The 26,385-nt window shown below is 43.8% G+C and overlaps 1 protein-coding gene across 4 annotated transcripts in view; it reads right to left on the bottom strand.

Annotated features, from left to right (window-relative positions):
• The window catches only part of LOC106968674 (peptidyl-prolyl cis-trans isomerase FKBP14), an 83,859-nt gene that overhangs the window by 29,858 nt on the left and 27,616 nt on the right, over positions 1–26,385 (bottom strand). For 3 of the 4 annotated variants that reach the window (XM_027075188.2, XM_053218270.1, XM_027075187.2), the window contains exon 2: positions 9,512–9,671. In XM_027075188.2, coding sequence (XP_026930989.2) covers positions 9,512–9,671 — 160 coding nt within the window. Of the gene's footprint in view, positions 1–9,511; positions 9,672–10,133; positions 10,274–26,385 lie in introns of all 4 variants that reach the window. The other variant, XM_053218271.1, reaches the window with a different exon arrangement.

Genomic DNA, 26,385 nt, shown 5'->3' with positions numbered 1-26,385 from the left:
TCTGCACTGTCAGCACAGAGCCTGACGCAGGGCTTGAACTCACAAACCGCAAGTTCATGGCCTGAGCCAAAACCAAGACTCAGACGCTTAACCGACTGAGCCACCCAGGTGCCCCCGTCACCGTTTTTCTTTTTTTTAAATAAAATTCACTCATCTTCACAACGGCCACATCACTATTGGGGAGGCAGACGGTAAGTGGGAGTGGGATCTCAGGCAGCAGGGAAGGTCTCACCAAAAAAAAAAAAAAAAAAATCCAAAATGCACCTGACATGTTCTTTCAGCGTGACAAAAGCAGTTTCGCTCCTCAAGTCAAAATTCCTAGCCAGAATTCCTACCCAAAACAAAAAGGGGAAAGAACACGTTCACCACGCAAAAGCTCAATCTTTACAGGGATGGTTCTGGCCTCAGCTTCGGTGATTAAGCCACTTAAGAGGTTTGCAGAGAGAGAGACAGAGATGAGCAAATTGTCTTGCTGCCCACAGCCACTCCCAACCAGCCTCTCATAAAACAAATCTGTCAGCTGTGTGACTTCTGGGTGCCAAGGCCACATAACAGTATAAGGCTGCCTGGAGCGGGGAGCACGGTGAGGCAGGCTTGTAAATGTCGGCACTGTCTGCTGCTGATCACTGAGGTTTTAAAGGTACTGCCTGCACTGAGCCTGTCACTCTTTCAGGTGGCTCCAGGGGACACGTGCCAGGTTGAAGGATAGAAAAGATGAGCCTTGCCTGACAAAGCCCTGGGGACGGCGACAAAAGACAATTCCCCTGCAGGGCAAGCCCTTGATTATTTTCTGTGATTGGGTCAAAAACGAAAAAGCAAAATCAGCTTCACACTGGTGCCTACCCCTTGCACATTCCGGTGCACACCCTTCCTGGATATCACCCAGTGAAAGGGGAACAGAGACACTCACACAATAGACGTTTCAATTAATGAAATGCAACCATTGTGCTTTCCTACTGTACTCAGATGGTGAACACAGCCCTGGCACCACCAGTGAAAAAGCACTCTGAAATGAGCTGATGACTCAGCCAGACTTCCCAGGGTGGAGGGTGGGGGGGAAAGCAGGGAAAATGGGACGCTTTGGAGGAGTATTTTTAGGTTTAGAAAATTTGCAACTCTAAAGCAGCACTGCTCATGATCACTGAGGTTCTTGGGGTTTGTTTTTATCTTCTTTAGCCCAGTGTCTTGCCGGCTACTTGGCCGGTTTTTGAAAATGTGCCCTTAAGGTTCATATGACTCTAAATAATGACCAAACAAAGAGTGTCAGCCACATTTTAGAAGCAGGGCCTTATACTCCCTTGAGGACGTAAGATCTTTGAGAATGGGCAAATGCAAAGGCCTGGGGTCGGAAACAGGCTTGGGACAGGGGACTGGTGGAAGGAAGTTCGCTGCTAAGCCACGTTCCCCTGAGGTGAGGGGGACGCGCCTGCTCTACACAAGGCTGGAGGCTCCTGCTCTGGGGACAAAGAGCAGATAGGAAGACCGGCACCCAGTCCCCCCGGTGGCCACATGGAGCTTTGTTCAGCTCTCTTTGATTCCAGAATAACTCGTACTTTCCCACCATTAAGAGGGAATCTTCGGAAATGAAATTCAGACACTCTCCCCTGCAAAACACACACGCATCCCACGAACCACAAATATAGCCGCCATCTGGACAATGTTACTAACAATGTTACCAGCTATCATTAATGGGTAATTTTCTATTCTTCTTGAAAGTATTTTCATTGGGCAAGGAAAAAAGGAAGCGATCTACCAAAAGCCTGCCCCAAACTGTGGAAGTTGTATAATCTCACTGGGGGTCCTGAACCCAAACAGAACTTTATATAGAGGAAAATATAAATAAATTAAACCTAATTTAAAAAAAGAGAGAAAGAAACAATGAAGACTTTAAACTTTAAAGGAAGGGGGAAAATGGAGAAGAGGGTTATTGTATTATAATAATAATAATAAGAGACTCTTTTAAAAAGCATGATGTGTCAAATCTGACTTGGCTATCAAGAATTCTGTCTCCACAAATGGTGACATAATTATTCTCTGGGCACCAAATATAAATCAGGTCAACTTTAATTGAAATTCACTGGTTTTTGTATGGGGCACCTAGGTGGCTCAGTCACTTAAGCGTCCAACTTAGGCTCAGGTCGTGATCCTGCGGTTCGCGAACTGGAGCCCTGCATCAGGCTCTCTGCTGTCAGCACAGAGACTGCTTCAGAGCCTCTGTCCACATCTCGCTCTGCCCCTCCCCCACTTACGCTGGCGCTCTCTCTCTCTCTCTGAAAAATAAAATAAACATTTTTTTAAACAAAGAAATGCATTGGTTTTTGGAGCAGTATTCTAATGTTGGATCCATTTTTTCCTAAATAGAAAATCCAACCATATGAAAATAGGCATACATACCCACCTACAGGCACGCACACACACACACACACACCACACACACACACACACACATCCCATACACACAGAGAACATCATGATCCAGGAAATTACTCATCTGCTTCCTCAACACTCCTATCTACGGAAAGGAGGAGGGCTTGAGGAAAAGTCGAGATGTGCTCTGTGATGCGCAGTGGTATAGCATCCTCAGAGAGCACAAATGGATATACACGGATCCATGCTACTCTGCATCCAAAGTGAAATTGTTAAAAAAAAAAAAAGAGAGAGAGAGAAACTAAAGAACATTTAAAAAATGCTCCAATCTTTCAACTGTGGAGCTAAACAAAAACATGCAGTGTAATTTTAGAAATGGAGGAACTCTGTTAAAGGATCCTATTCTTTATTCATTTATCCTTTGTCTCAAGCAAAGAGAATGTGACGGAGAGTAGATGGTGGCTGAGTAGACTGATGGACAGACAGAAGGAAGGAGGACGGGTGCGTGAGTGGACAACTTGGACGGGAGGACCGCCTGGAAGGACGGGCCAGCTGGAAGGGTAGGCGGGTCAGTGGATGAGTAATCAGGATGACTTTTAGTGCACAGTTATTCTCAGAAAATGAATTCCTGGAACCTCAAAACTCAAGTATGAGGTTTCTAGGGAAACTGCAGAATATATACGTTTAAAATGTCGTGAAATGGCTAAGAAATAGATGGGAGTTTATAGGAAGTTCTCACTCTTCACAGTTTAGAAAAATAATTTCTGTATGCCAATGAGAGCTTTTATGAAAGTTACATGATAGTTGTTGGGCTCATAACCCCACCTATGGAAAAGAGCCCACCATTCTGTACTTGGGAAAGTAACAGAAGGAATTAAAGGGGTAAGAGTAGAGGCACCTCGGTGGCTCAGTTGGTTAGGCGATTGACTCTTGATCTCAGCTTAGGTCTCGATCTCAGGGTCTTGAGTTCAAGCCCCATGTTGGGCTCCATGTTGGGCGTAGAGCTTACTTTAAAAAGGGGGCGGAGAGAAGGCAAGAGTAAAATTGAAAAGCAGATTCAGAACCAAATGCTAAAGATAGTCTGGGAACTGAGACCTGGAGTCACAGAAGCTCTCAGCACTAGTCAATTCTTTAAAAAAAAAAAATCTCTTTTTACAATGTTTTCCTTAGAGTTTATAAAGTACTTTCAAATATCAGCTCCCATGTGTTTCACCAAAAAATCTGTAAGGCAGACACAGTGGGTGTTATGATCTCCATCTGGCAAATGAGTAAACTGAGTCTCAAAGAGACTCAAAGACCCAAGATGCAGGAAATGGGGAAGACAAGACTGGAAGCCAAGACCCTTGTATCTGAGGCCAGACTCATCCCACCGGTTTCAGGCAATTGTAAATTTCCATTGATTTATAATGGCAGAACAGGCACAAAGTACATGTTCACAGAAGGAGGGCGGGCCAGAGGAAGGTGAGGATATTGGTATGTGGGCCCTGAAGGATGCATCTACCAAGGAGAGGAGAGGACAGGAAGGGCATTCTTAACAAAAGCACAAAGAAATGCAAATGTGTTACTTGTTCCAGAAATGACGAGCAGCTCAATGTAGCTGGAGCCTATGGTGCAAGCTGGGAGAGGAAGACTAAGAAGGAGGGCAGAAAAGCAAGCAGGAAATTGTACAACCCTTCTGGAGGGCAATTAGTACAAAAACTACCCCACGACCCAGCGATCCTACATCTGCCAGGTGTATCTAGAGACTATGCCCGCACATGTACAGAATGACTTACATACAAGGTTCTTCATGACTGACTTCTGGACTAGAAAACAGGCCCAGTGTCCACCAATAGAGGACTGATTGAAAAATTACGGAATATCTCCACAATGGACACTATGCATCCTTAACAAATAATAATAAGATGATCTCTGTGTACAAATGTAGAAGAATCTTTAGAAAAGATTTACTAAATTTAAAAAATGTAGACCTTTTTTGTGCACTTGAAATTTTATATTTAAAAATCAAGTTTCAGGGGTGCCTGGGTGGCTCAGTCAGTTAAGCATCCGACTTCGGCTCAGGCCATGATCTCACAGTTTGTGAGTTCAAGCCCCGCGTCGGGCTCTGTGCCGACAGCTCGGAGCCCGGAGCCTGCTTCGGATTCTGTGTCTGCCTCTCTCTCTGCTCTGCCCCCACTCACACTCTCTCTCTCTCAAAAATAAATAAATGTTAAAAAAAATTTTTTTTAAATCAAGTTTCAGAATAGTATATATAATGTGCTACTTTTGTGGCAAAAAGTAAGAAAATAAGGCTAAGTATTCACACTTGTTTGCATTTGCATGAAACAGTGGAAGGATGTGCAAGTAATTACTAAAAAGGGTGATGCAGGATGGGAATCAGACTGAGTAGCAATACGGGAGAGTAAACCTTTTTAATACCACACGATACATTACCTATTCAAAATGTAAAATTACATTAAAAAGCATCTTTACTTATTAAAAGTATCCCAAAGGAGTTAAAAGCCTTATGTCCGTATAAAAACCCGCACATAGGAGGGGAGCAGGGCTAAAAGGCAAAACAAAGCACAACGTGCACATAAATGTTTATAGCACCTTTGTTCATACTTGCCCAGCCTTGGAAGCAGCCAAAATGTCCTTCATCAGAGGAGCAGAAGGCTAAGCTATTGTGCATCCAGACAGGGGGATACTTTTCAGAACTAAACTTGCACTATCAAGCCTGGAAACGGTATGGATGAACCTTCAATGCGTACGACTAAGCGAAAGAATCTGCAAGGCTACAGACTGTAGGATTCCAAATATATGACATTCCAGGAAGGAAAAAGACTCTGGAGACAGTGAATACATCCATCAGTGGTTGCCAGGGGTCAGGAAGAGAGGAATGAATCGGGGGAGCGCAGAGGATGTTTGGGGCTGAGAAAGTATTCTGTAGACAATATTTTCTATACCTTACGCCGGCTATAATGGTGGATACACGTCATTGTCTACATCTGTCGAAACCCATGGAAATACACAACACGAAAAGCCAACCCTAAGGCAAATGATATACGTTGGTTAGTAATAATGTATCAGTCTTGGCTCATGGATTATAACACTGGACCACACGGATGCAACATGTTAATAATAAGGAAAACTGGGAGGTGAAAGGGTGAAGGGTTATATGGGAACTCTCTGTCCTTTCTGTTCATTTTTCTGCGAACTGCAGTTAAAAAAAAAAAAAATTAAGTCTACCAATTTAAAAGAAAAGAACACAAAGGGAAAGTGAGCCGGGTGCCAGTCAGGGAGAGTTCTGAAATGCATACAAATCAGCCTGGACTCTCATCCTGTAAACACAACCGTTTTTGAAACAAGGCAGGGACAGAGTTTTGCTCTGGAAAGAAAATTCTGGTGACCCTGCAGGCTGAAGAATCTAGGAAAAAGAGAGCCAGGGATGAAGAAGCAGATTATAGCAGCAGGGAGGTGGGGGTGGGTCCGAATGAGCTAGGGGCTGTGGGGAGGGGATGGGGACACAGCAGAGGAAGCCACAGGACTTGGCGACAGCCGTCCCCACGCATCCAGAGGTGTGTGGGAAAATGAGGGTCAACGTTTCCCTCTGGTTTCTACATTAAACTATGGGGCAGACAATGGTGGTGCTGACAGAGGAAGAAGAACAGAGGAGATGGGGAAGATGAGCTTGGTTTTTGACCGTGACGTTATTTTATTACTCACAGGATATGGATGTGGAAACGCACAGAGGCAGCTCCAGACACAGGTGGGCAGCACAGAAAAGAGGTCAGGCTGCCTTCGAAACTGATTCTGATGTGTGTCGAACCACATCACGTAACCTCCAGCACATGGGAGTGACAATATACTCTGAGTCAACAAGGGAAAGAAATCTAGCCTATTTTCTAAACTTGACGGTGCCCGTGAAAGGAAAATATTGCGTTATTTAGCCTATCCCTCCCAAAAGAAAACAAATTTTTCTAAAACCTCTATTTCAGACATATTTATAAGTGGCTTTTGTGTGATGCTGTGGTTACTATGGCTACTGACAAGTGATCCCCAAATGCAGTGGTGTAAAACAAGCATTTATTATGCTCACGAACTCGATGGGTCAGGAGATCGGACAGGGCACGACAGAGACGACACTCTCCACTCCACACTGTCTGAGGCTGGACCCGTCTGAAGGGCCATTCACTCGCACATCTGGCAGCTGACGCTGGTCGCTGGCTGAAGGACTCCGGTTCCTCTCCATGTGGGCCCCTCCCTGTGCTCTCTGTATGTGGGCTGGTTTTGGGTTCCTTCCAGTCTGGTGCCTGGATTCTCAGGGCCAGATCCCAAGAGACAGAGACACGTGTAGGCGCCAAATCCTTTCGTGACCCAGCCCTGGAGGTCACAAAGACTCACTTCCAGCATGCCACGCAGGTCAGAGCAAACACAAGCCCTCACCCAGACTCATGGCAGGGGAGGGGGGCATCAGCCTCACCTGTCCACGGAGGAGTGTTCATGACACCGTAAGAAGTGCACGTAGGATGGGATTTGGTGCAGCTATCTCTGGGAAATTAAATCTCCCCACGTGAAAAATCCAAGTATTGTTTCAGTCTGTATGACTCTTCGGAAAAAAAGAAACATTTAGGGAAGACAGGCAGGGAAGGTCACTAATAAGTCAAACCTGTCACAACTCAAACCTGCAAACTTCATCCACGCAGAGTCCACTCTGTTCCAGGAAGAGAGAAACATTCAAATCCAAACGACACGGACAGTCAAATATTCAGGAATCGAAAAACCTACCATGGTCGCCAGAGAACCCAGTGTTTTTCTCTGCCTATATAAAAGAAATGTCCTACTGAAGCTTAGATGCTTGGACCCAGTTAGTGGCGCGAGAGGAGAGGCGAGTGGTTCTGGTGAATGTCCTGGGGACACAGTCTGCACCTCCCCCACGGCACACAACCCATGCCAAGTCATGCCCCATGCTGCCTGGCCGCTTCCTCGCCCCTCTTCCATTCACCCAACATAAGCAGCTCCTTGTAAAGTTCTGTTGCTCTCTGGTGCTGCTTAGCTGTTTTTAAAGGACTGAAGCAGACAAAGATTCAGGTAAGAAAATAAAATACGCCTTGATGGATGCCCATTTAAAACCCAGCACAGTTAGCAGAAAAATCAGTTTATTTTCCAAGACACAGAACACCAAAGAGCAGAAGTTGTGTCAGTGTTAACAGCTTATTAATTTACTCGCCCACAGATTTTTCTCTAAATTCTTCACCCTTGGGGGACCTGGGTGGCTCAGTCGGTTAAGCCTCTGACTCGTGATTTCGGCTCAAGTCATGATCTCTCGAGTTGTGAGATACAGCCCTGCATTGGGCTCCATGCTCAGCATGGAGCCTGTTTAAGATTCTCTCTCTCTCTCTCTCTCTCTCTCTCTCTCTCTCTCTCTCTCTCTCAAAAAAAAAAAAAATAAAAAAAAACCCCTACCATTAAAACACACACACACGCAAATAAACATACCATAACCAAGAAGTTTATTCCGGGAACACAAGATGGTTCCATTTGTCATATAAGTTGAAAGAAAAAAAATCCATGTTACTGGAAAAAAACAAAAAACCTTTAACAAAATTCAACACCTGCTCCTGGGGGGTTCTTTCTAACCACTAAAAACAGAAACTGATGTATACTTTCTAAAATACTTAAAACAAAACTGTGTAAATCTCTGTCCTAAAGCCAGCCCCTTTAGTGACTGGAGAGACGCCGAAGGCTACCTCACTCAGGTCATGAACAAAGACAAAGATGCCCACTGTCTCCACTAAATATTAACGTCGGATCCAAGCTCAGCCAATCCATCAGACAAGAAAGCAGAGATGTAAGAACACTCAGACTCTATTCGCAGGTGCTGATAACAATCAACCTGGAACACCCAAGAGAATGCACGATAAAAGCTGAGAGAAGCAGTGAAAGAAGGTAGTGAAACAGCAGACGAAAATAGCCATCACGAAAGCTTGACGATGCACTCTGAGCGTACAGAGAAGTGCACTGTCACCCTCCTAGTAGGAATGCAAGCACTCCACCTAGGGAAGGCAATGTGATGCTAACCAAACAATTACAGACTTATCTACTATGTGATCCAACAGTCCCACTTCTAGGCACATATCCCACAGAAGGACTGACAAAAACTGATTTTTCAGCACTCAAGGCAGGAATGGATAGATCATCTTTTAACAATGATACACATACACAAACCAAGACCAGGTACTGTGACAGATACACCGGGCTATTATTCACCTCAAAATACAAGAAAATATTTGCGATAACAAAAGGCTGGAAAGCAACCCAAGTGTCCGGCAACGTGGGACTGATTAAACTATGATACATCCATAGACTCCAACACTCCACAGCTCTAAGTGAGTAATGAATACTACCCCTAGTTACCGTATGGAGTGATCTCCAAGATACGATTTAAGTTGAAAAAAGCAAAGTGGGGAAAAGTGTACAGGGCGTGCTACCCATTCAAGAAAGGAGAGGAACTGGGATAATTGTGTGTGTGTGTGCGCGCGCGCGCGCACGCACATGCAAGCACGCGTGCACAACTGTGTACACAGATAATTTCTTTTAAATTTTTAAAAATTTATTTACTTATTTCAAGAGAGAGAGCATGCACAAGTGAGGGAGGGGGAGAGAGGAAGGAGAAGGAGAGAATCCCAAGCAGGCTCCGTGCGGTCAACGCAGAGCCCGACATGGGGCTCCACCCCACAAACCACGAGATCGTGACCTGAGCAGAAATCAAAGAGTGGGACTTGACTGAGCCACCGAGGTGCCCCCATATGTAGTTTCTTAGATGCGCAAACGAAAATATTTTTCAAAACGTGGAACATCGGTAGGAGAAAAAGGAAGTAGAGTAAATGACACAAAGATAGATACTAGACTTCTACGAATATACCTTACTTTGTACATTCGACTTTGGAGCCATGTAAATATTTTACTTAACAAGGGTCACAGCAATGAACGTGGTATTCTCCACGCGATCCGGTTTCTAAGGCTATGAACAAAGCCACTTGGGAACAGGAATCCACAGAACTAACAGGACAGTCCTGACCGGTGAGCAGGCTTAAGGAACGTGTGCTGGGCAAAGCCAGAGGCAAGAGTGAGCGGTAACGAGAGACTGTAGCACAGGACTTACCTCAACCTTGCTGTCGGGTTCATGATCAGCAGCCGAGAAATACACAACCTCCTGTACTTCATCCCTGGGCCGAGCTGAATTTTTCCCAAATACCACCAGACCGTCCTTAGCACGTGGTGGGAAGGCCACAAAACAGTAACTTGGAGGAGCGACAGCCATCCTGCAAAGGGAGAGAATGGAAACAGCCCTAAGGTGGAACATTCGACAGTTTCACCGGTGAAAGCAGTTTTAGTGTCGGACTGTGTGCGGCTAGTTCATTAAGAGATCCCAGCTGGCACGGGAAGGTAGGGCACCTGGGGCAGAACTGCGGAGACCAGATAGTGGTTAGTGCTCCGTGGGATTAAACTAGCTCAGTTTTGCAACAATCCGCAGTGGCAGCCAAAGGGCAATGATGTAAGAGAACGGAAAGGAGGCTATTGTTCCCGGCAGAAAACACACAGGGCAATCTGTCCCAGTAATAGAAAAAGCATTAAATGTACTCGCAACAGTGTCCTCCCCAACGGTCTTGGAGCTCGAGATGTGTGGCTTCTCGGGATGTAACGGATCTTGGGGTGGTGATGGGGAAATGGGTCTAGAGATAAAGTGAAAGATACTCCCCCTATTTTATATATTTTTACTCTACCTCCATGACATAACACTCCAGGATCTCTTGGTTTTCCTCCAACCTTTCCAGTGTTTCTGGGCTGGCTTGTGCGCTTCTACCTGGCCACTGAGCGTCCTCACTGCTTGATTCTTCCTTCCTCATTTAATGCTCTTTTCTTCCTGGAAAAACTCATCCATGACCATTGGTCACTTAGGTGCCCGTGACCTGCACATCTGACTCCAGCCAAGTTCTCTCCTTGAGCTCCCGACCCATAGGCCCAATGCCTCCCTGATACCCAAAGCTGACCTCATCCTCTTCTTCCCTAAACTGGGTCCCTTCCCACAGATCTCTATCTCATTGGCCATCCAATGAACTATCCATGTCACTGGAACATCTGGAGCTCAAGAACTATCCTTATCATCTGCTTCTCTGTTATCTAACATACCACTAAATTCCACCGGTAGATTCGATCTTGTAAATCTCTTTGGAAAGTATCCACTTCTCCCCATCTCCACTACCACCATTCTGCACCAAGCCTCCAATACTAGCCTGGATCCCCACCAGTAGTAAGAAGTTATTGCATAGCCACCATTATTCCCCCTCCAAAACACTGGCACGTGCCAGACAAAGTGATCTTTTTATTATTTTTTTTAATGTTTATTTTTGAGAGAGAGAGAGAGAGAGAGAGAGACAGAGTGGGAGTGGGGGAGGGTCAGAGAGAGAGAGGGAGACACAGAATCGGAAACAGTCTCCAGGCTCCGAGCTGTCAGCACAGAGCCCGACGCGGGGCTCGAACTCACGGACCGCGAGATCATGACCTGAGCCGAAGTCGGACGCTTAACTGACTGAGCCACCCGGGCTTCCCAAAGTGGTTTTTTAAAAGGAAGATTTGATCATGTCAGTTGTGTCACCCTGCTTAAGATCCCTCAGTGATTTCCCATGGTTCTTAGAATAAAGAACCAAAATCTGATCAAGCTCATGCCTCCTCCCCAGCCCCGTCTCATGCCACTCGCCACTCTATTGTCTCAACTCCAGCACACAGACCCTTTTCCAGCCCCTCCGATCCTCCCACGGCCTTTGCACATGCTTCACCCCTGTTCCTGAGCACTCCTCTCTCTGTTCCTTATACCAAAACCATTTGCCTAGTGAACTCCTACTCCTTCACGCACCAAACACCAGTCGAATTTACATCGCTGTATTGTATGCTCTCGCAGAATCCCCTCCTTTTCCTTTATAGCAAATCTCCACCTGAAATCTTTATGTAATGATTTTACTACCAACAATCAACACTTGGTCTTTCCACCCAAAGGCTAAGCAATATGAAGGCAGGGAAACCACGTCTCTCTTGCAGCGCCGTAAACCCAGCTGTGCGCAATGTCTTCTGCAGGGTAGATTTTCAAAAAATAAGAAACAAGTGCTCTTTTCTTCTTTCTTAAAACCGAAGCCAACTCTCTACAGCTCTTTCTCACCACCATGCCTCTGCACCTGGCTGGGACTCCCTGCCCGGGTCTGTGCCTTTCCTTCAGGATCTGATTCAAAACCCCTTCCTTTCAGGATGCCTTCTACAAAGGACTCTCATTTTCTCAGCATCCACAAGGCCTCCAGTCTGTTCTAAGATGATGTGCATTTGTCCGTAAATGTACTGCTTCAAATGTTTCAAATAAAGATGCCTGAGGGCAGGACGCAGGCCACCCAACCACAGCAGCCCCTTTCCCAAACCCCTACTATAGGCCCTCGACAAACATTATCTATGAAGCCAACCGTCGTATGTGTGTCGTCAATGTGTTTTATTTAATGATTCCAAATGCAAGTGAGAAGTAAAGCAATGATCCCAGCAAAGCCACTGGGATTCAAAACTCAGCCGTACCACCTACTACTGTGTGAGCTTGAGCAAGTCACTTTCCCTCTCTGGGCCTAGGTTTTCCCTTCTGCAACTGTTTTGCCCCAGGCCATAAGGTTATCGTGAGTATCAAATGACATGATGCTTGAGAACATACTTCACAAGCTGTGAAAGCTAGGTGAGCATAAGCTATTTTCTTTGGGTTTTGACCGTTCAAACAGAGCGGCATCTCAAAATTTCTACAAGTCAAGCCAGTCAAATCCACCTCACTCATAACTGGGGCAGTTACCCAGTCGCAGAGTCGGCAACATCTCTGTGAGGGACCATATTGCTATGTCTGCATCCAGGCTGCTTCAGATTCGTCTGTACGTGCACATCCTGGGCTGTCCAAAGTCCTTCCCTGCACTGGGCACCTGAGGGCACCGACAAGTGGAGGAGCCCAGAGCTCTAAAATAATCCCCTCGGAGCTCAGAACGCTACCCCACTCATGCTGTGAGAAAGAACCGGCAGGGAGATGAAAAAAAAAAAAAATTCCAGTTCCTTCTCCAATTGTCCTTTCCTATTTTCACAAGAACTGCATTATCTTCAGACTTGAGAAGCAGGGAGAAGTTAACCAAAACTCCGTATGTGTAAGAAAGACCGAGAATAATTAGAAGACAAAATGCTTTAATAGCAAGTTGCTAGAATTTGAGGGTGGGAAGAATTGCTGGCTGAGCCAGATAAAGTGAAACAAATCAATCCGGAAGATAAGATGGAGAAGGGGTGCATTTACCTGCGTTTGTAATGCTTCTCCTGTGTGACACGACTCCCCTTCCTCCCCTATCATTGGGTCATTTCAAAAGTGCTGGTGTCTCCCCTATGAGCAGGGGTCCTTAAAAATGGTAGCAATGCACTGGTCTTGCATTTATGAGCTGTATCTGTAGAAAATAAATAAAACAGGGCTTTGACAAACACCTATTCTATTCTTCTGTCAGGACATCTGCTTGGTCAGCGAGATGTATGGGTCACGTGACCATGACCTGGATGTAGGCAACACGAGCCCAGGGGTATGTGGGCCCAGAGAGGCTGGCTTTTCCACTGAATCTTGCGAAAGACTGGGAATGCCAGAAGGGCGCAGAATTGTAATGCCTATTTTTTTTTTTTAATGCTAAATGAACCAGCAAACTGTGTAACACACCCAGTAGCAAACCAGCCAAGGGTAATTGTCCATTTATTTTTCCTGGATCACCATTCTAGACACTTACTAGCCCCAGAGATGACTTAGCTGGATCCTTTTCCACTCTCTAGATCAATGCTGTCCGGAAGAACGTTCTACATTGGTGGAAATGTTCTACCTCCAGCGTCCAATATGGTGGCCATTAGCCTCATAGTTAGTGTGATTAAGGAAATGAATTTTTATTAACAACCTTAATTAGTTTAAATGTAATTAGCCACACATCTCATTACCAAGTAATAGGAATGCTATTGGACAGAGCGTCACCATAACCTCGCAATAAACCCAGAAATGAAGATTTTCACATTAAGCCTTCCAATAATCCCTTAAGTGCTTCCTTGGGAAGCACTCCACATATTCTAATGACAAAATATGCTCTCATCCATGTAAACGGAATTACCAAAGAGGAGATAGCACGCTTCGAGAAGACCCCAGAAAACAAACATTAGGAAGTAGCTACCGAACTCACCTGGTGGACTGAGTTTTAAGCAAACTTGCTCTCAAGAAGCTGAAGGTGATCAAAGCCCTGGGTACCAATTCATTTCCCTTGATGTCAGTCTCATATTCCTAACCCTGAAAACACCATGTGTGTGTTCCCATTACTGCCTAGAAATCTTTTGGATACTTCTCTGGTCAATTCCACTTTTTATCTGCCAAATGAACTAAATGAACAATTCCACTTTTTATCTCCTAAATGAACTTTTGAGACTTTCACTTCTTTTCAAACCTCCAACCACCATCTCTGAGCAGACATCTCACCTCCTCCTCCACAAAGAAGAGATGGCTGGGGGAGGAAGACGGTGTCAGATATATGATAAGCAGCTTTTAAGGTCCTGCGGCTGGAGAAAGGGCAAGGAGCTAATAAATCAAAAAGCCAGAGCTGAGGCCAGAGAGAATGGGGAAGAGGCTGGAGAAGCAGGGAGACAGGCCAGTCCATGTTAAGCCTTGAAGACCACGGCAAGGATTTCAGTGTCTATCCCATGATAGACACGGATGTCTAACCCACTGGAGGCTTTTAAGCCGAGTTTTAGGTAGAAGGTGGAGCCAGGGCACATTGGCAATTTTTCAAAGAAGTTGGCTGTGACAGAAAGAGCTCCTTAGATGTAAATGAAGGGGTTGACAAGTAATTCTATTTCCATATATTCACCCTAAGGAACGATCAGGAACACGGACAAGGTTTATGCACAAAAATGTTCAACACAGCAGTACTTACACAGGTGTGAAACTGAAACTTAAGTGTCCAGCATCACAGTAGCTGAAAACTCATGCTACATCAATGCCATTACAAATGTTTGTGAAGTTTTTCAATGTTCATTGATTTTTAAGAGAGAGAGAGACAGAGACAGAGAGACAGAGCACAAGCAGGGCAGAGAGCAAGGGAGACACAGAATCCAAAGCAGGCTCCAGGCTTCGAGCTGTCAGCACAGAGCTTGACATGGGGCTTAAACTCACAGACGGTGGGATCATGACCTGAGCCAAAGTAGGACACTTAACCGACTGAGCCACCCAGGCGCCCCGAAGAATTTTTAACTGCATGGAGAAATGGCTGTGGAGGGAGGTCCAAAATAAATTATTTTAATTATGTAAAACTATGCATAGAAAAGACTAAAAGGAAATGTGCCCAAAATATTAATAGTAGGAGCCTGACCACTGAATTCTTTCTAATTTTTTCATATTTTCCCTTAATTTCTAATTTTCCTACAAGTATTTACACTTATATACACACACAAAAATGAGTTTTTAAAAAATAAATCCAAGGGACAGTACTGATTTTAATATTTATTTTAAAGAAAACACTTTGTCTCTACTTCTGTGTCCTGACACATCTAAAATTTCAAAACTGGCAAATTCTTATCAGTTATGACATTCTTATCAGGATGACATTTTTAAGAAATGTTTATTATTTATTTTTGAGAGATAGCACAAGCAGGGGAAGGGAAGTGAGAGAGGGGGACAGAGGATCTGAAGCAGGCTCTGGGCTGACAGCAGTCAGTCCAGTGTGGGGCTCGAACTCACAAACCATGAGATCATGACCTGAGCCGAAGTCGAATGGTCAACCGACTAAGCCACCCAAGCACCCCAGGACGACATTTTTTTATTGAGGTGCACTTGATGTTCATTATATTAGCTTCAGGTATACGACATAATGATTCAGTATGTGGACACGTTATAAAACGATCACCACAATAAATCTCGGTGACATCTGTCACCATACATAGAATTTCTTTTGCTTGTGATGAGGACTTTTAAGATCTACTCTCTTAGCAAGTTTCAAATATGCAATACTGTATAATATATATTGTTAACTATAGTTGCTATGACATATCTTATATTCCCAGGAGTTATCTATTTTATAACTGGAAGTTCATGCCTTTGACCCCCTTCACCCATTTTGCCCATCCCTCATTCCCTAAGGATGATATCTTTTATTCGGCATTATCATAATTATTCTCTGATACTTTCTTTTACTTTTTTCTACAGCCTGCCTAATTCAGAATTCCTCAAGGAGCACACAAATTTTCATTACTATTATTCACACAAATAGTGGGGAGGCCTCTCGCGGCGTTGCCCCTCTGTTGAGGCGAAAAGAAAAACGGGCTCTTCAGGAAGCCAATTCTCTGCCGACCCTGAGATGAAATGCTTCTGGACGTGATTCAAGGAAACTCCATTTTGTCCCTATTATCTGTCAAAAACACTAGTTAACATACCAGAGAGTTACACGACAAAAGAAAAAAAATCGGACAAGTTAACTCATCTACATACCGTATAAAACATGCGTTTTGACATCTGTGTTTACAAGATTTTTTATAAACTATTCAATTTTTCATGCATGACACCAGAAACCAAGGGTTTTTTTTTTTTGCCTTTTCCCTCAATACCCTTATATAGTATTACGATGTGATATTCCCCTCCACAAAGAAAAGTAAACTAAAATTCAATGAACTCCCAATCGCACATGCTAATATAGAAATTTACTGCATGAAAAAGTGTTCATTTGTTTATATTTGGCTTTAGAGAACAGTATAACCATTTGAAAACGGGTTTTTTTTTTTATCATAACTACTCTCTACTTAAACCGGCATTAAAATGAGTGGACAGAGGTTCCTCAGAAATAAAGCCTGATTGATGGCTTTTTAAAAAAATCTTGCTTGTTTTGAGATGCAATTCTTTTTATTATTATTATTATAAATGTTTTTCACTTTTGGGAGAGAGACCGTGAGCAGGGAGGAGTGGGGGGGGCGGGGGCGGACAGAGGATCCTAAGTGGGCTCTGTGCTGACAGCAGTGAGCCCGACTCCGGGCTCGAACTCACGAGCCGTGAGATCATGACCTGAGCTGAAGCTGGATACTCACCGGGCTAAGCCACCCAGGCGCCCCTTGAGATGCAATTCTTAGCCACTTTCTGAGTCATCCCATGAGAGATGGGGAGCAGCATTCACCCCAGGCCTGAAATGGAACCTACCTGTACCTAAAGCCGTGTTTTCCAAACGGCATGTTGTGGCCGTTTTGAGGGTTAGGAAATCGACTCAGTGGATAGGATCAGTGGTTTTTTGTTGTTTTTGTTTTTTTGTTTTTTTTTAATAGACAAACATTTTTTTATAAAACATATATGCATCACACTTAATAAGGGTAAGTGTTGTTACAAGAAACTTTAAGTTCAGGTATATACATGTAAACATGTAAGTGTGTGCATAAACTGGGAGGAGATACAATATTTCTCTTTCTTACTGCGGGGTCTCAAGCAAAAATCTTTAAAAGCAACAGGCTTAAAGGGTAGGTCTACTGAATAAGGCTTCTTTGTGGTAAATACCAATTAGGATTCTTGCCAAGTAAGCGATAAACTAATAGTTCCGATTAATGAAACACTGCAATTTAACTCCCATGGATAGTTAAACTGACAGGTGTTTCCTAAGACGTACTTGCTAAGAATGTTTTAAAGTACATTTATCTGTAGTCTGTATTGTGTATTTTCTCAAACTGGATTATTCTTCATGTCCTATGCTACAGGAAGACTGGAGGCTGGGCTAAGGATACAAGTTGCAACTATTAAAACAGAAGGTAGCTGCTATTGTTTCTGTGGGGGAGAAAAGGAGTCGGATTATTCACCAGCTGGAATGGTAAGAAAAAAAAATAGCCGGTACTTTTCCTTCTCCCAGCCCCCGCCTCCAGCCACTTCTCTGTATAAGCCACTTGTCTTCCTTCAGACGAGCCCTGTCCAGTAAAAAATTTCTGCGATAATGGAAATGTTCTGTATTTGTGCTGTCCAATACAGTGGCCACTAGCCAGATGGGGCTACTGAGTACTTGAAATATGGCCAGTGCAAGTCAGGAGCTGAATTTTTAATTAACTTAAAATTAAGATAGCCCATGTTACCCTAAGTGAAATAAGCCCGTCACACACACACACACACACACACACACACACACACACACACACAAACACTATATAATCTCACTTATATGAGGCCCTAGAGTAGTCATATTCATAGAGAAAGGTGGTTACCAGGGGTGGGGGGAGGGGGAATGGGTATAGGGTTTCAGGGTTTCAGCCCCGCAAGACAAAAAATTCTGGAGATTGGTTGCACGACAATGCGACTATCCTTAACACAACTGAACTGTGCGCTTAAACAGCATGGTTAAGATGGTAACTTCATGCTCTGTGTATCTTACCACAATTTAAAAAATTTAATTAAACGGTCGTATGTGGCTAGAGGCCACAGTACTGCAGGTGCACAGCTTTAGAGATTGCTGCTGTCAGCTGTGGTGAGGTTCCCCAAAGCTCAATTTCTAACCACCATTGTCCTCCTTATCAAACTTTTCTTAGGAGTCCCGACTTCCTCGTGGGAACAAGATATTTGAGCTTCCTTGGAGTTCACTGCACAGGAAGGGGGGGGGGGGCGGGGGGGGGGCGGAATCTGCACCTTCACCCTCTGGCTGGTGCCCACAGGCTGGGTACAGGCATGCAGGGCTGGCGCACCGCACCCCTGTAACTAGGAGACCACTTGCAGAATGTCTAGACAAGGAGGGAGGAAGCCGCAAGCAGAAGAGGTCTTTGTCCTCAAGTTCAGGGAGTTGTTACTGAAGGGCATGAATGCTCTGAGCCCAGGTAGGGGTTTTCTTCGCCTGACTGCCAGACTGCCCTGCCCTTTTATCCCAATGAAGCTCCTGAGTGTCCCTCATCAGTCACCTTACCCAGTAATAAGAGAGGCTTAAACTGCCTGAGAGGAAGAAAATGACTACCTCTACAAGCTAGAAGCTTATTAACTGTCTCGCAAGTAACTGTGACAAAGTGCCTTTACTTGCACACAGAAACGAAACCCAAATGTCCGGCCAGGCTTCCTTACTCCCCAAGCTCCCAGCTTTCCCGAACGGACCGGGTAGGCTTAAATCCGGTGTCTGTGAATTACCGGCTTCCAGAAAAGCCAAGAAGACCTTATTTTATGATGTTATTTTATTTCCTGATAAATTCATTTTTTAAATGATCAACATTCTTGCTGAACTGAAAACAGGACAAATGCTAATAATCGTTTACAAATTGGTTTTTCTGTCGGGTATCTACTGTTGGAATGGTAAAGAATAGATAAGGTGTTCAGGAAAGGAATTCTCTAGCTAGACATTGGATGTAAATGCTAACAGAAGCTGATGAAAGGCTCATCGAGCTCTGCCTGAAAGAAATACCCTACTAAGTGTTTTGTTGAAAGCTCAAGATAGTGGGGCATATGCTTTGGGAGTCCAGAGCCAGGAAATCCCAGCTTCTAATACTCTGTGCTTTGAATGAGGAACGATTTAACAAAAGAAAGACCATATAGGTTGTTAAGTAAGCAGGCTTTGGGGCCAAGCTTGGTGTGAATCTCAGGCCCGTGTCACCTTTCTCTGACGGGGTAACGACAGGGTTATGGTGAGGGCTGAAATGAGCAGAGACTTGCAAATACTTACCAAGTGCTCAGAACACCATGTGGGCCACCGTAAGGGCTCGAGCCTCACGAGGATGAGAAAAGGTACACGGATGAGGAGGGCCGTTCCTCTGTTAACGTCTGATCTGTTCAGACTTCAGAAACTGGCTTTTTCCTTGAAGTATTAAATGCTCTTTCATCGTTTGAAGATTTGCCTCGTTGCCAGTGGATGCCTTTTAAGAGCTACTTAATATCCCCTTTCTTTAATTTCAGGGGCAACTCGTCCCTGCGACACTTGCCCGCTGCCGTCTGCAGAACCAATCTTCAACCGACATACTCAGAGCAGCATGAGGAGGGACAGGGGCGGCAGGCGGCACATTTGTCTGGTTTGGCCCAGGGTGTTGTCCTAGATAGTGTTTTGTTTTGTTTGTTTGTTTAATCTGAATTAGCAGCTAACATTTTTAATTCTAGGGGCGCCTGGGTGGCTCAATCGGCTAAGCATCCGACTTTGGCTTAGGTCATGATCTCGCGGTTTGTGAGCTTGGGCCCCACGTCGGGCTCTATGCTCACAGTCAGGAGCCTGCATGGAAGTCTCTCTCTCTCTCTCTCTCTCTCTCTCTCTCTCTCTTCTCACTCACTCGTGCCCTCTCTCTCTCTCAAAAAAAAAAAAAAAAACCAACTAAAAAATAGAACATTTTCAATTCTAGAGATTTTTCATAGAAATTCAGACACTTGACTTCTGAAATCTCAAAAAAGATCTGCCAACACTGGGCACACACTCCCGTGTGACATCAAGACTGGAGCTGAGGAGGGGGTCCTCTCCACTGTCCCCTCCACTCCCTGACACGGAGGCCAATGAAAGTGCCACTTAGCATCACCCATGGGCTATTGCTTTTTTTGTTCCTTCTTTTTTCATTGTCAGGTCAGTTGTCCCCCTTTACAATGCCCGCTTGGCTCTGCAGCCCCATGTGTACACAGGCAAGAGAATGATGCACTTTAAGATAAATAGGCCCTTGTTTATATCCTGAATCCACCCACTACCTGTAAGAGACAAGCAGGTCATGAGCTCTCTGAAACAGAGTTTCCACATGTGAAAATGGGACTAATACCCCACATACAACACAGCACTCCAATTTATGTGCAAGCATACAGAAGGCACCGGGGCCTGTGGCTGTACACAGCTTACTTTTATTTACAAATAAACGTTTACTTTCCTCGCTCTTACTCACTGGTGATGGTCTGCCACCATTACGCCAATCCCTCAGTGGTTTGCACCCTGGCACATCAGATACACGTTCCATGGTGTAACTAAAATGTGCTTAACGAATCGGGCCAGGGGGAGTCTGGGTGGCTCAGTCGGACAGGCAGCCGACTCTAGCTTTCAGCTCAGATCACTATCTCATGGTTCATGAGTTCGAGCTCTGCATCAGGCTCAATGCTGACAGTGTCGAACCTTCTTGGGATTCTCTCTCTTTCTCTCTGCCCCTCCCCAGCTCATTCTCTCTCTTTCTCTAAGTAAATAAGCTTCTAAAAAAAAAAAAAAACAAATTAGGATGATAGAGCCTCCAGATCTAACCATCAGTTTACAGAGAATTCAGATAACATCTTAGGGATGCAATCAGGAAAGTCTAGACTATGAGAAATTACAGGACAAATCTGACTTCTTCTATAACAATAACAAAAACTGCAAGGGAAAAAAAAAGATTAAGAGACAAAGTTACTTAAGAGATGTATCAGCCAACTGCACTGACTGGAATTTATTTGGATCCTGATTTAAATAAATGACACAAAAACTTTATAAGACAATTGGGGAAATGTGAACACTGACTGGATATTTGATGTCATTAGGAATTCTTGTTTTAGACAGTATAACACTGGTTATGTCTGAAAAAAGAGCCCATATCTTCTAGAGATACAATCTGGGGTATTTCCCTGAGAAATGATAGGATGAAAGTAATCCAAGGTGGGAAGGAAGGGTGAACCTTCAGATGTCACAAGTTTGGCTATATAACAAAAATGGCTGAAACGGGGTGATGGGTACACAGTGATTTACTATACTGTTCTCTTTACTTTTGTATATGTTTGTAACTTTGTATAATAAATAACTTTTTAAATGTTTATCTTGAGAGAGAGAGAGAGCGCGCGTGCGCACACACAAGTGGGGGGGAGGGGCTGACAGGGAGGGAGACAGAGAATTCCAAGCCGGTTCCACACTGTCAGCGCAGAGCCCAACTTGGGGCTCAAACTCACGAACCATGAGATCATGACCTGAGCTGAAATCAAGAGTCAGACACGGGGTGCCTGGGTGGCTCAGTCAGTTGAGCGGCTGACTTTACCTCCGGTTGTGATCTCACGGTTCGTGAGTTTGAGCCCTGTGTTGGGCTCTGTGCTGACAGCTCAGAGCCTGGAGCCCGCTTCAGATTCTGTGTCCCCCTCTCTCTCCGCCCCACCCCTGCTTGTGCTCTGTCTCTCTCTGTCTTTCAAAAATGAATAAACATTAAAAAAATTTTTTTATTTTTAAAAAGAGTCAGACGCTTAATTGACTGAGCCACTCAGGCGCCCCATATAACAAATAACTTTTTAAAGTAAAGCACATGATAAGATGTTTAAAATTCTGTTAAGGTTAGAAATAGCACTGGACTGATCAAAGACAGGGAATATTTTCTTGGAGTTATTACTCGTAACTTGTTTGAGGCTCAAATACCTCTTTGAGGAAGGATTACTGGAGCAGGGGGTTGGGGAGGGAGCTTAGTTTGCCATGGTATATTAATTAGTGCAAGGTATATTAGTGGGGGGAGTGAGCCCCTGGATCCCACTACCTTGCTTTATTTCTCTCCCTCAAGTTTCAAAATACCTGTCAGACTGTAAGACCCATGAGGCAAGGACTCTTACATAAGCCCTCATTTCCCTGGCACTTTGGCACCTAATAAGACCTCAATAAATGTCTGTTGAATGAACGAAGGGGAAGGGACAGAGCTGTATTTTAATCTTCAGTGAGAGAAAAAGAGCAGGAAAACGTAATTTGGCCAAGGTGCTCCCATGCTGTGGTTCAATCCATGGTATCCATATTTAACCACGCATCCAAATCGTCTGGGGAGTTTGTTACAATGGCAGATTCCTAGACACCCCCCTCCTTGTAGATTCTGTTCAGTGCATCTGTATGAGATCACAGAAAGCGTATTTCTAACCAATGCCCCGGTGATTCTGGTGCAGCCAGTCCAGAACGGGTGTGCAAAACCCACTGGTACAGGTTATTTCACCTCTGTGCTCCTCAAAAGGATTCGTCATTTCTTGTGCCTGGTTCTTTGACCATGTGTTTCAGCACGCACAGAACAGTGCAGCAAAGCCCCTGAAGGCATCCACCAGCCTCAAAGGCCATCAGCCTGCTGCCTTCTTGCTTCTCAATTTTAGTTTTAAGGAAACCACTTAATTTTAATCGCATGTTGCTGAATTCAGCCACAGCAATGGCGGCCATACGCTCTGCCTTCGGGCAGAAGGCGGGTAAACCCCATCCCTGGTTAACTTGCGAGAGCAGGATTTCCTCTTCCCTAGTATGACCAACAGAGGTGTGGGAGGCTATGTTTCTTGGTCTCTAGCTTTAAAATGGAGAAATCAGGGGCGCCTGGGTGGCTCGGTCAGTTAAGCGTCTAACTTCACCTCGGGTCATGATCTCTCGGTTCATGGGTTTGAGCCCCGCGTCGGGCTCTGTGCTGCCAGCTCAGAGCCTGGAGCCTGCTTTCAGATTCTGTGTCTCCCTCTCCGCCCCTCTCCCACTCGTGCTTTGTCTCTCTGTCTCTCAAAAATAAAAAAAAAAAAATGTTAAAAAATAAAAAGTAAATAAATAAATAATAAAATGGAGAAATCAGAATACATGATCATCAGGAAGACCTGGATGGTTAACTGTTCTGTTTTGCAATTTTTACCACTTTAATTTTTTTAACATTCTTATTTTTTTTATTTTTGAGAGAGACAGAGCACGAGTGGGAAAGGGACAGAGAGCGAGAGGGAGACACAGAATCCGAAGCAGGCTCCAGGCTCAGAGCTGTCAGCACAGAGCCCGACGCGGGGCTCGAACTCACCAACTGTGAGATCATGACCTGAGCCCAAGTTGGACACTCAACTAACTGAGCCACCCAGGCGCCCCTGCAATTTTTACTACTTTCAAGAAGTAAAGTTTCATCCAATTCTTTAAAAAGGCCTTTAGGGGCACCTGAGTGGCTCAGCCGGTTAGGCGTCCGACTCTTGATTTCCACTCAGGTCATGATCCCGGGGGTAGTGGAGCCTGTCAGTGGGGAACCTGCTGAGGATTCTCTCTCTCCCTCTCTCTCTGCTCCTCTCCACCCTCCCTCTCAAAATAAAATACTTAAAAAAATTTTTTAATTTAAAAAATGAAAATGCCTTAAAAAAAAAAGTGTTCTTCATTTAACATAGATGCAAGATTGGAGACTATCAGGACTCCTCTACCTTGGACAGAAAGTGAGAATCTGAGCCAGAAAAAAAAGAAGAATTAAATGTCATTTCAAGTAACGGAATATTTCTAAGTCGGTAAGATGGCTAAGAAATATCTCCTGGATGATTTTTTCCAAACACACTTACTTGTTATCCGTTCCAAAAATACTGCAATGAAGGCGACTAGCTAGAAAAAATGAAAAGAGTGTCTATTTAAAAGCTGTAAAACCTGGGGCGCCTGGGTGGCTCAGTCAGTTAAGCATCTGACTTCGGCTCAGGTCATGATCTCGAAGTTAGTGAGTTTGAGCCCCATGTCGGGCTCTGTGCTGACAGCCGGGAGCCTGGAGCCTGCTTCGGATTCTGTGTCTCCCTCTCTCTCTCTGCCCCTCCCCCACTTGTGCTCTGTCTCTCAAAAATAAATAAATGTATTAAAAAATTTTTTTTAAAACCTGTAAAACCAAGTGTTCAGGTAATTAATGACTTTTCGACTTCATCCTAACCCCTAATAATTTAATGGACCGCCCCTGCTGCATTCCCTTCCCCCAAAATACAGCTGCTTAGATGATCGTAAGAATCAAAAAACAAAACAAAACAGATGCAGGACATGTAAATGGCTATCTATACATATCATAGAAAGCTGGAAAACATATAAGTACACAGAATCAAGATGGTGAAAGAAAAGAGGTCACGCAAATTACGTATGGTATCATTCAAGTTACGTATATTATCTAGACAGATGTTGCAAGAAGATCATAAGGAAATGTAACAAAAATTTTAAGAGTAGCAGTATCTCTGGGTTGTAGAATCACAATTCATTTTCTTTTAATGCTTATTTGTTTATTTTTGGGAGAGACAGAGTGCGAGCTGGGGAGGGGTAGACAGAAAGGGGGACACATGATCCAAAACAGGCCCCTTGCTGACAGCAGTGAGCCCGATGAGGGACTCGAACTCACAAACTGTGAGATCATGAACTGAGCTGAAGTCAAACGCTTAACTGACTGAGCCACCCAGGTGCCCCAAGAATCACAGTTTCTTAACCTCTATATATTCAGGCATTTTCAAATTTCCCATGTAAAAGTATAGAATTTGTAATGAAAATATTTTTTTTTAAAAAAAGAAAAGGAAGCGTGGCAATCAGAATAATCTATTATCCTAGCTCACTGCAGCTAATAAATATATTACAATAGGGCCAAGGCTTGGGAATTAGGGAGAACTCTATAGCTCAGTCATGGCAAATGAACTCATTTTAACTTTGGGCCACATCTGATTCTGCTTCATTTGCCATATATGGTCACAATGAGAAATATGAATAAAGCAAAATGTCTAACGTAATGATTCACGTGACAGACTGATAAGTAAGGAAATGCAGAGCTTTCTATCCATAGTCAATTAGAACGTTGTACATCAAAACCTGCATTTATCCATAAGGTAAGTTAGGTGATAAAATGGTCACTTTACAAAATTATTCTTCAAATCCTTCCAGAACTTTTCTATAATAGAAAATATTCTAATATGATGTTTTCCAACTTTTAAATGTCAAGCAATGTTCATGGAGACTCTCACCTAACAGTCATTGCAGTTGGCTGGGAAAGACATAATGAATATATGTTATGAATTCAATAACACTTCTAGTGGATTTGTATGTACTAAATGGCAACAGAATCCTTACATGTTTGAAAAACAGTGGTGCAGATATATATGGCTCATTATTTAGTCTGTGTACCTTCAAGGTTGGGACACACGTGAATTCAAGGACCATCTCAAAAACTGCACCACACCCAGTGGTCTGTCCATCACTCTGGTGCATTTAAAATATGGTACCGCTTAAAAGAAAACTCAGGCTGCAAGATTGGCGGCTATCATGACTCCTCTACCTTGGATACTAAGTGAAAATCTGAGCTAGAAAAAAGAAGAACCCGTTTAGGGATTTTAGAGGGAAGGAAAGAGGAGAGATTAGTTGAATGGCATCTATTTCTCATGGATACAACAATTTTTTTTTAATTGCAAGAAAGAGTAGATAAGCGGCACAAGAGAGATTAATTTTCCGCTCAAGCTAGCCAAGTTAGAAAAAGATAGTCAGATCGAGTTCATGGTAAAGAAGATGTTTTCCAATACATGATAGGTTGGAAGAAGTTTTCCATCTTTCATAGTAACATAAAGAAAGGAAATGGCTTGCATCGCATGAACAATACAGGTGAGACTGTGCAGTTAGGATAAACTCTCTAAGAGGTTACGTTATAGCTTTTTAAGAAAGGATCAGACAGACCCCAATTCCAGGTACAGTTCTTCCATTTAAAAGTGGAGTTCTTGTCTATAAAAGTCTTCATCTATAAAATGTAGATGAGCTGGTATGAGATTAAATGAGATAATATATGCAGCCTATCTAGAAGAGAGAAACACTCAAGGTTTGGTCCTTTAACTTGTTCTTAAAGAACAGTGTTCTTGAAACATAATGATAAGGGAGATGAAGGAAGAAAAACGTGTGCGAGATAGGCAGGTATCCGGTGAGCTGCCAAAAGCACTCTCCGTGGGAAAGACCTAGAAGCTACTGAGCAAGCCGCATCTAGGATCCTTTCATTTCCTTCTGTTCTCATTTCTAACATTGCTGCCATTGTGTCCACTAGTTTGGCAAGGTTGCTTTGAATTATGACCTTCCTATTCCCACCATCTGTTTTCTTCTCCCATCTAAATAATGCATTGTCTCTCCTGATCTTTTCCCATTAGTGTAATTTGATATGTACCTGTTAACTCTGCAAACTGGGATTTAAAAACTCTTCTCAATCATTCTTAAAATGGTGATTTACACTCTGTCCCTGTAAAACAAATTAGCTAACTATTCCTTTTCTACAGAAGGCATAAAGTAATAACAGTTAAATCTTTCTGGTAACCAGAGATTA

This window comes from Acinonyx jubatus, chromosome A2, assembly GCF_027475565.1.
Source record: "Acinonyx jubatus isolate Ajub_Pintada_27869175 chromosome A2, VMU_Ajub_asm_v1.0, whole genome shotgun sequence".
Classification (NCBI taxonomy): Eukaryota; Metazoa; Chordata; class Mammalia; order Carnivora; family Felidae; genus Acinonyx; species Acinonyx jubatus.
Note: the sequence above shows the minus strand (reverse complement) of the source record. Positions and strands in the feature narration are given on the sequence as shown.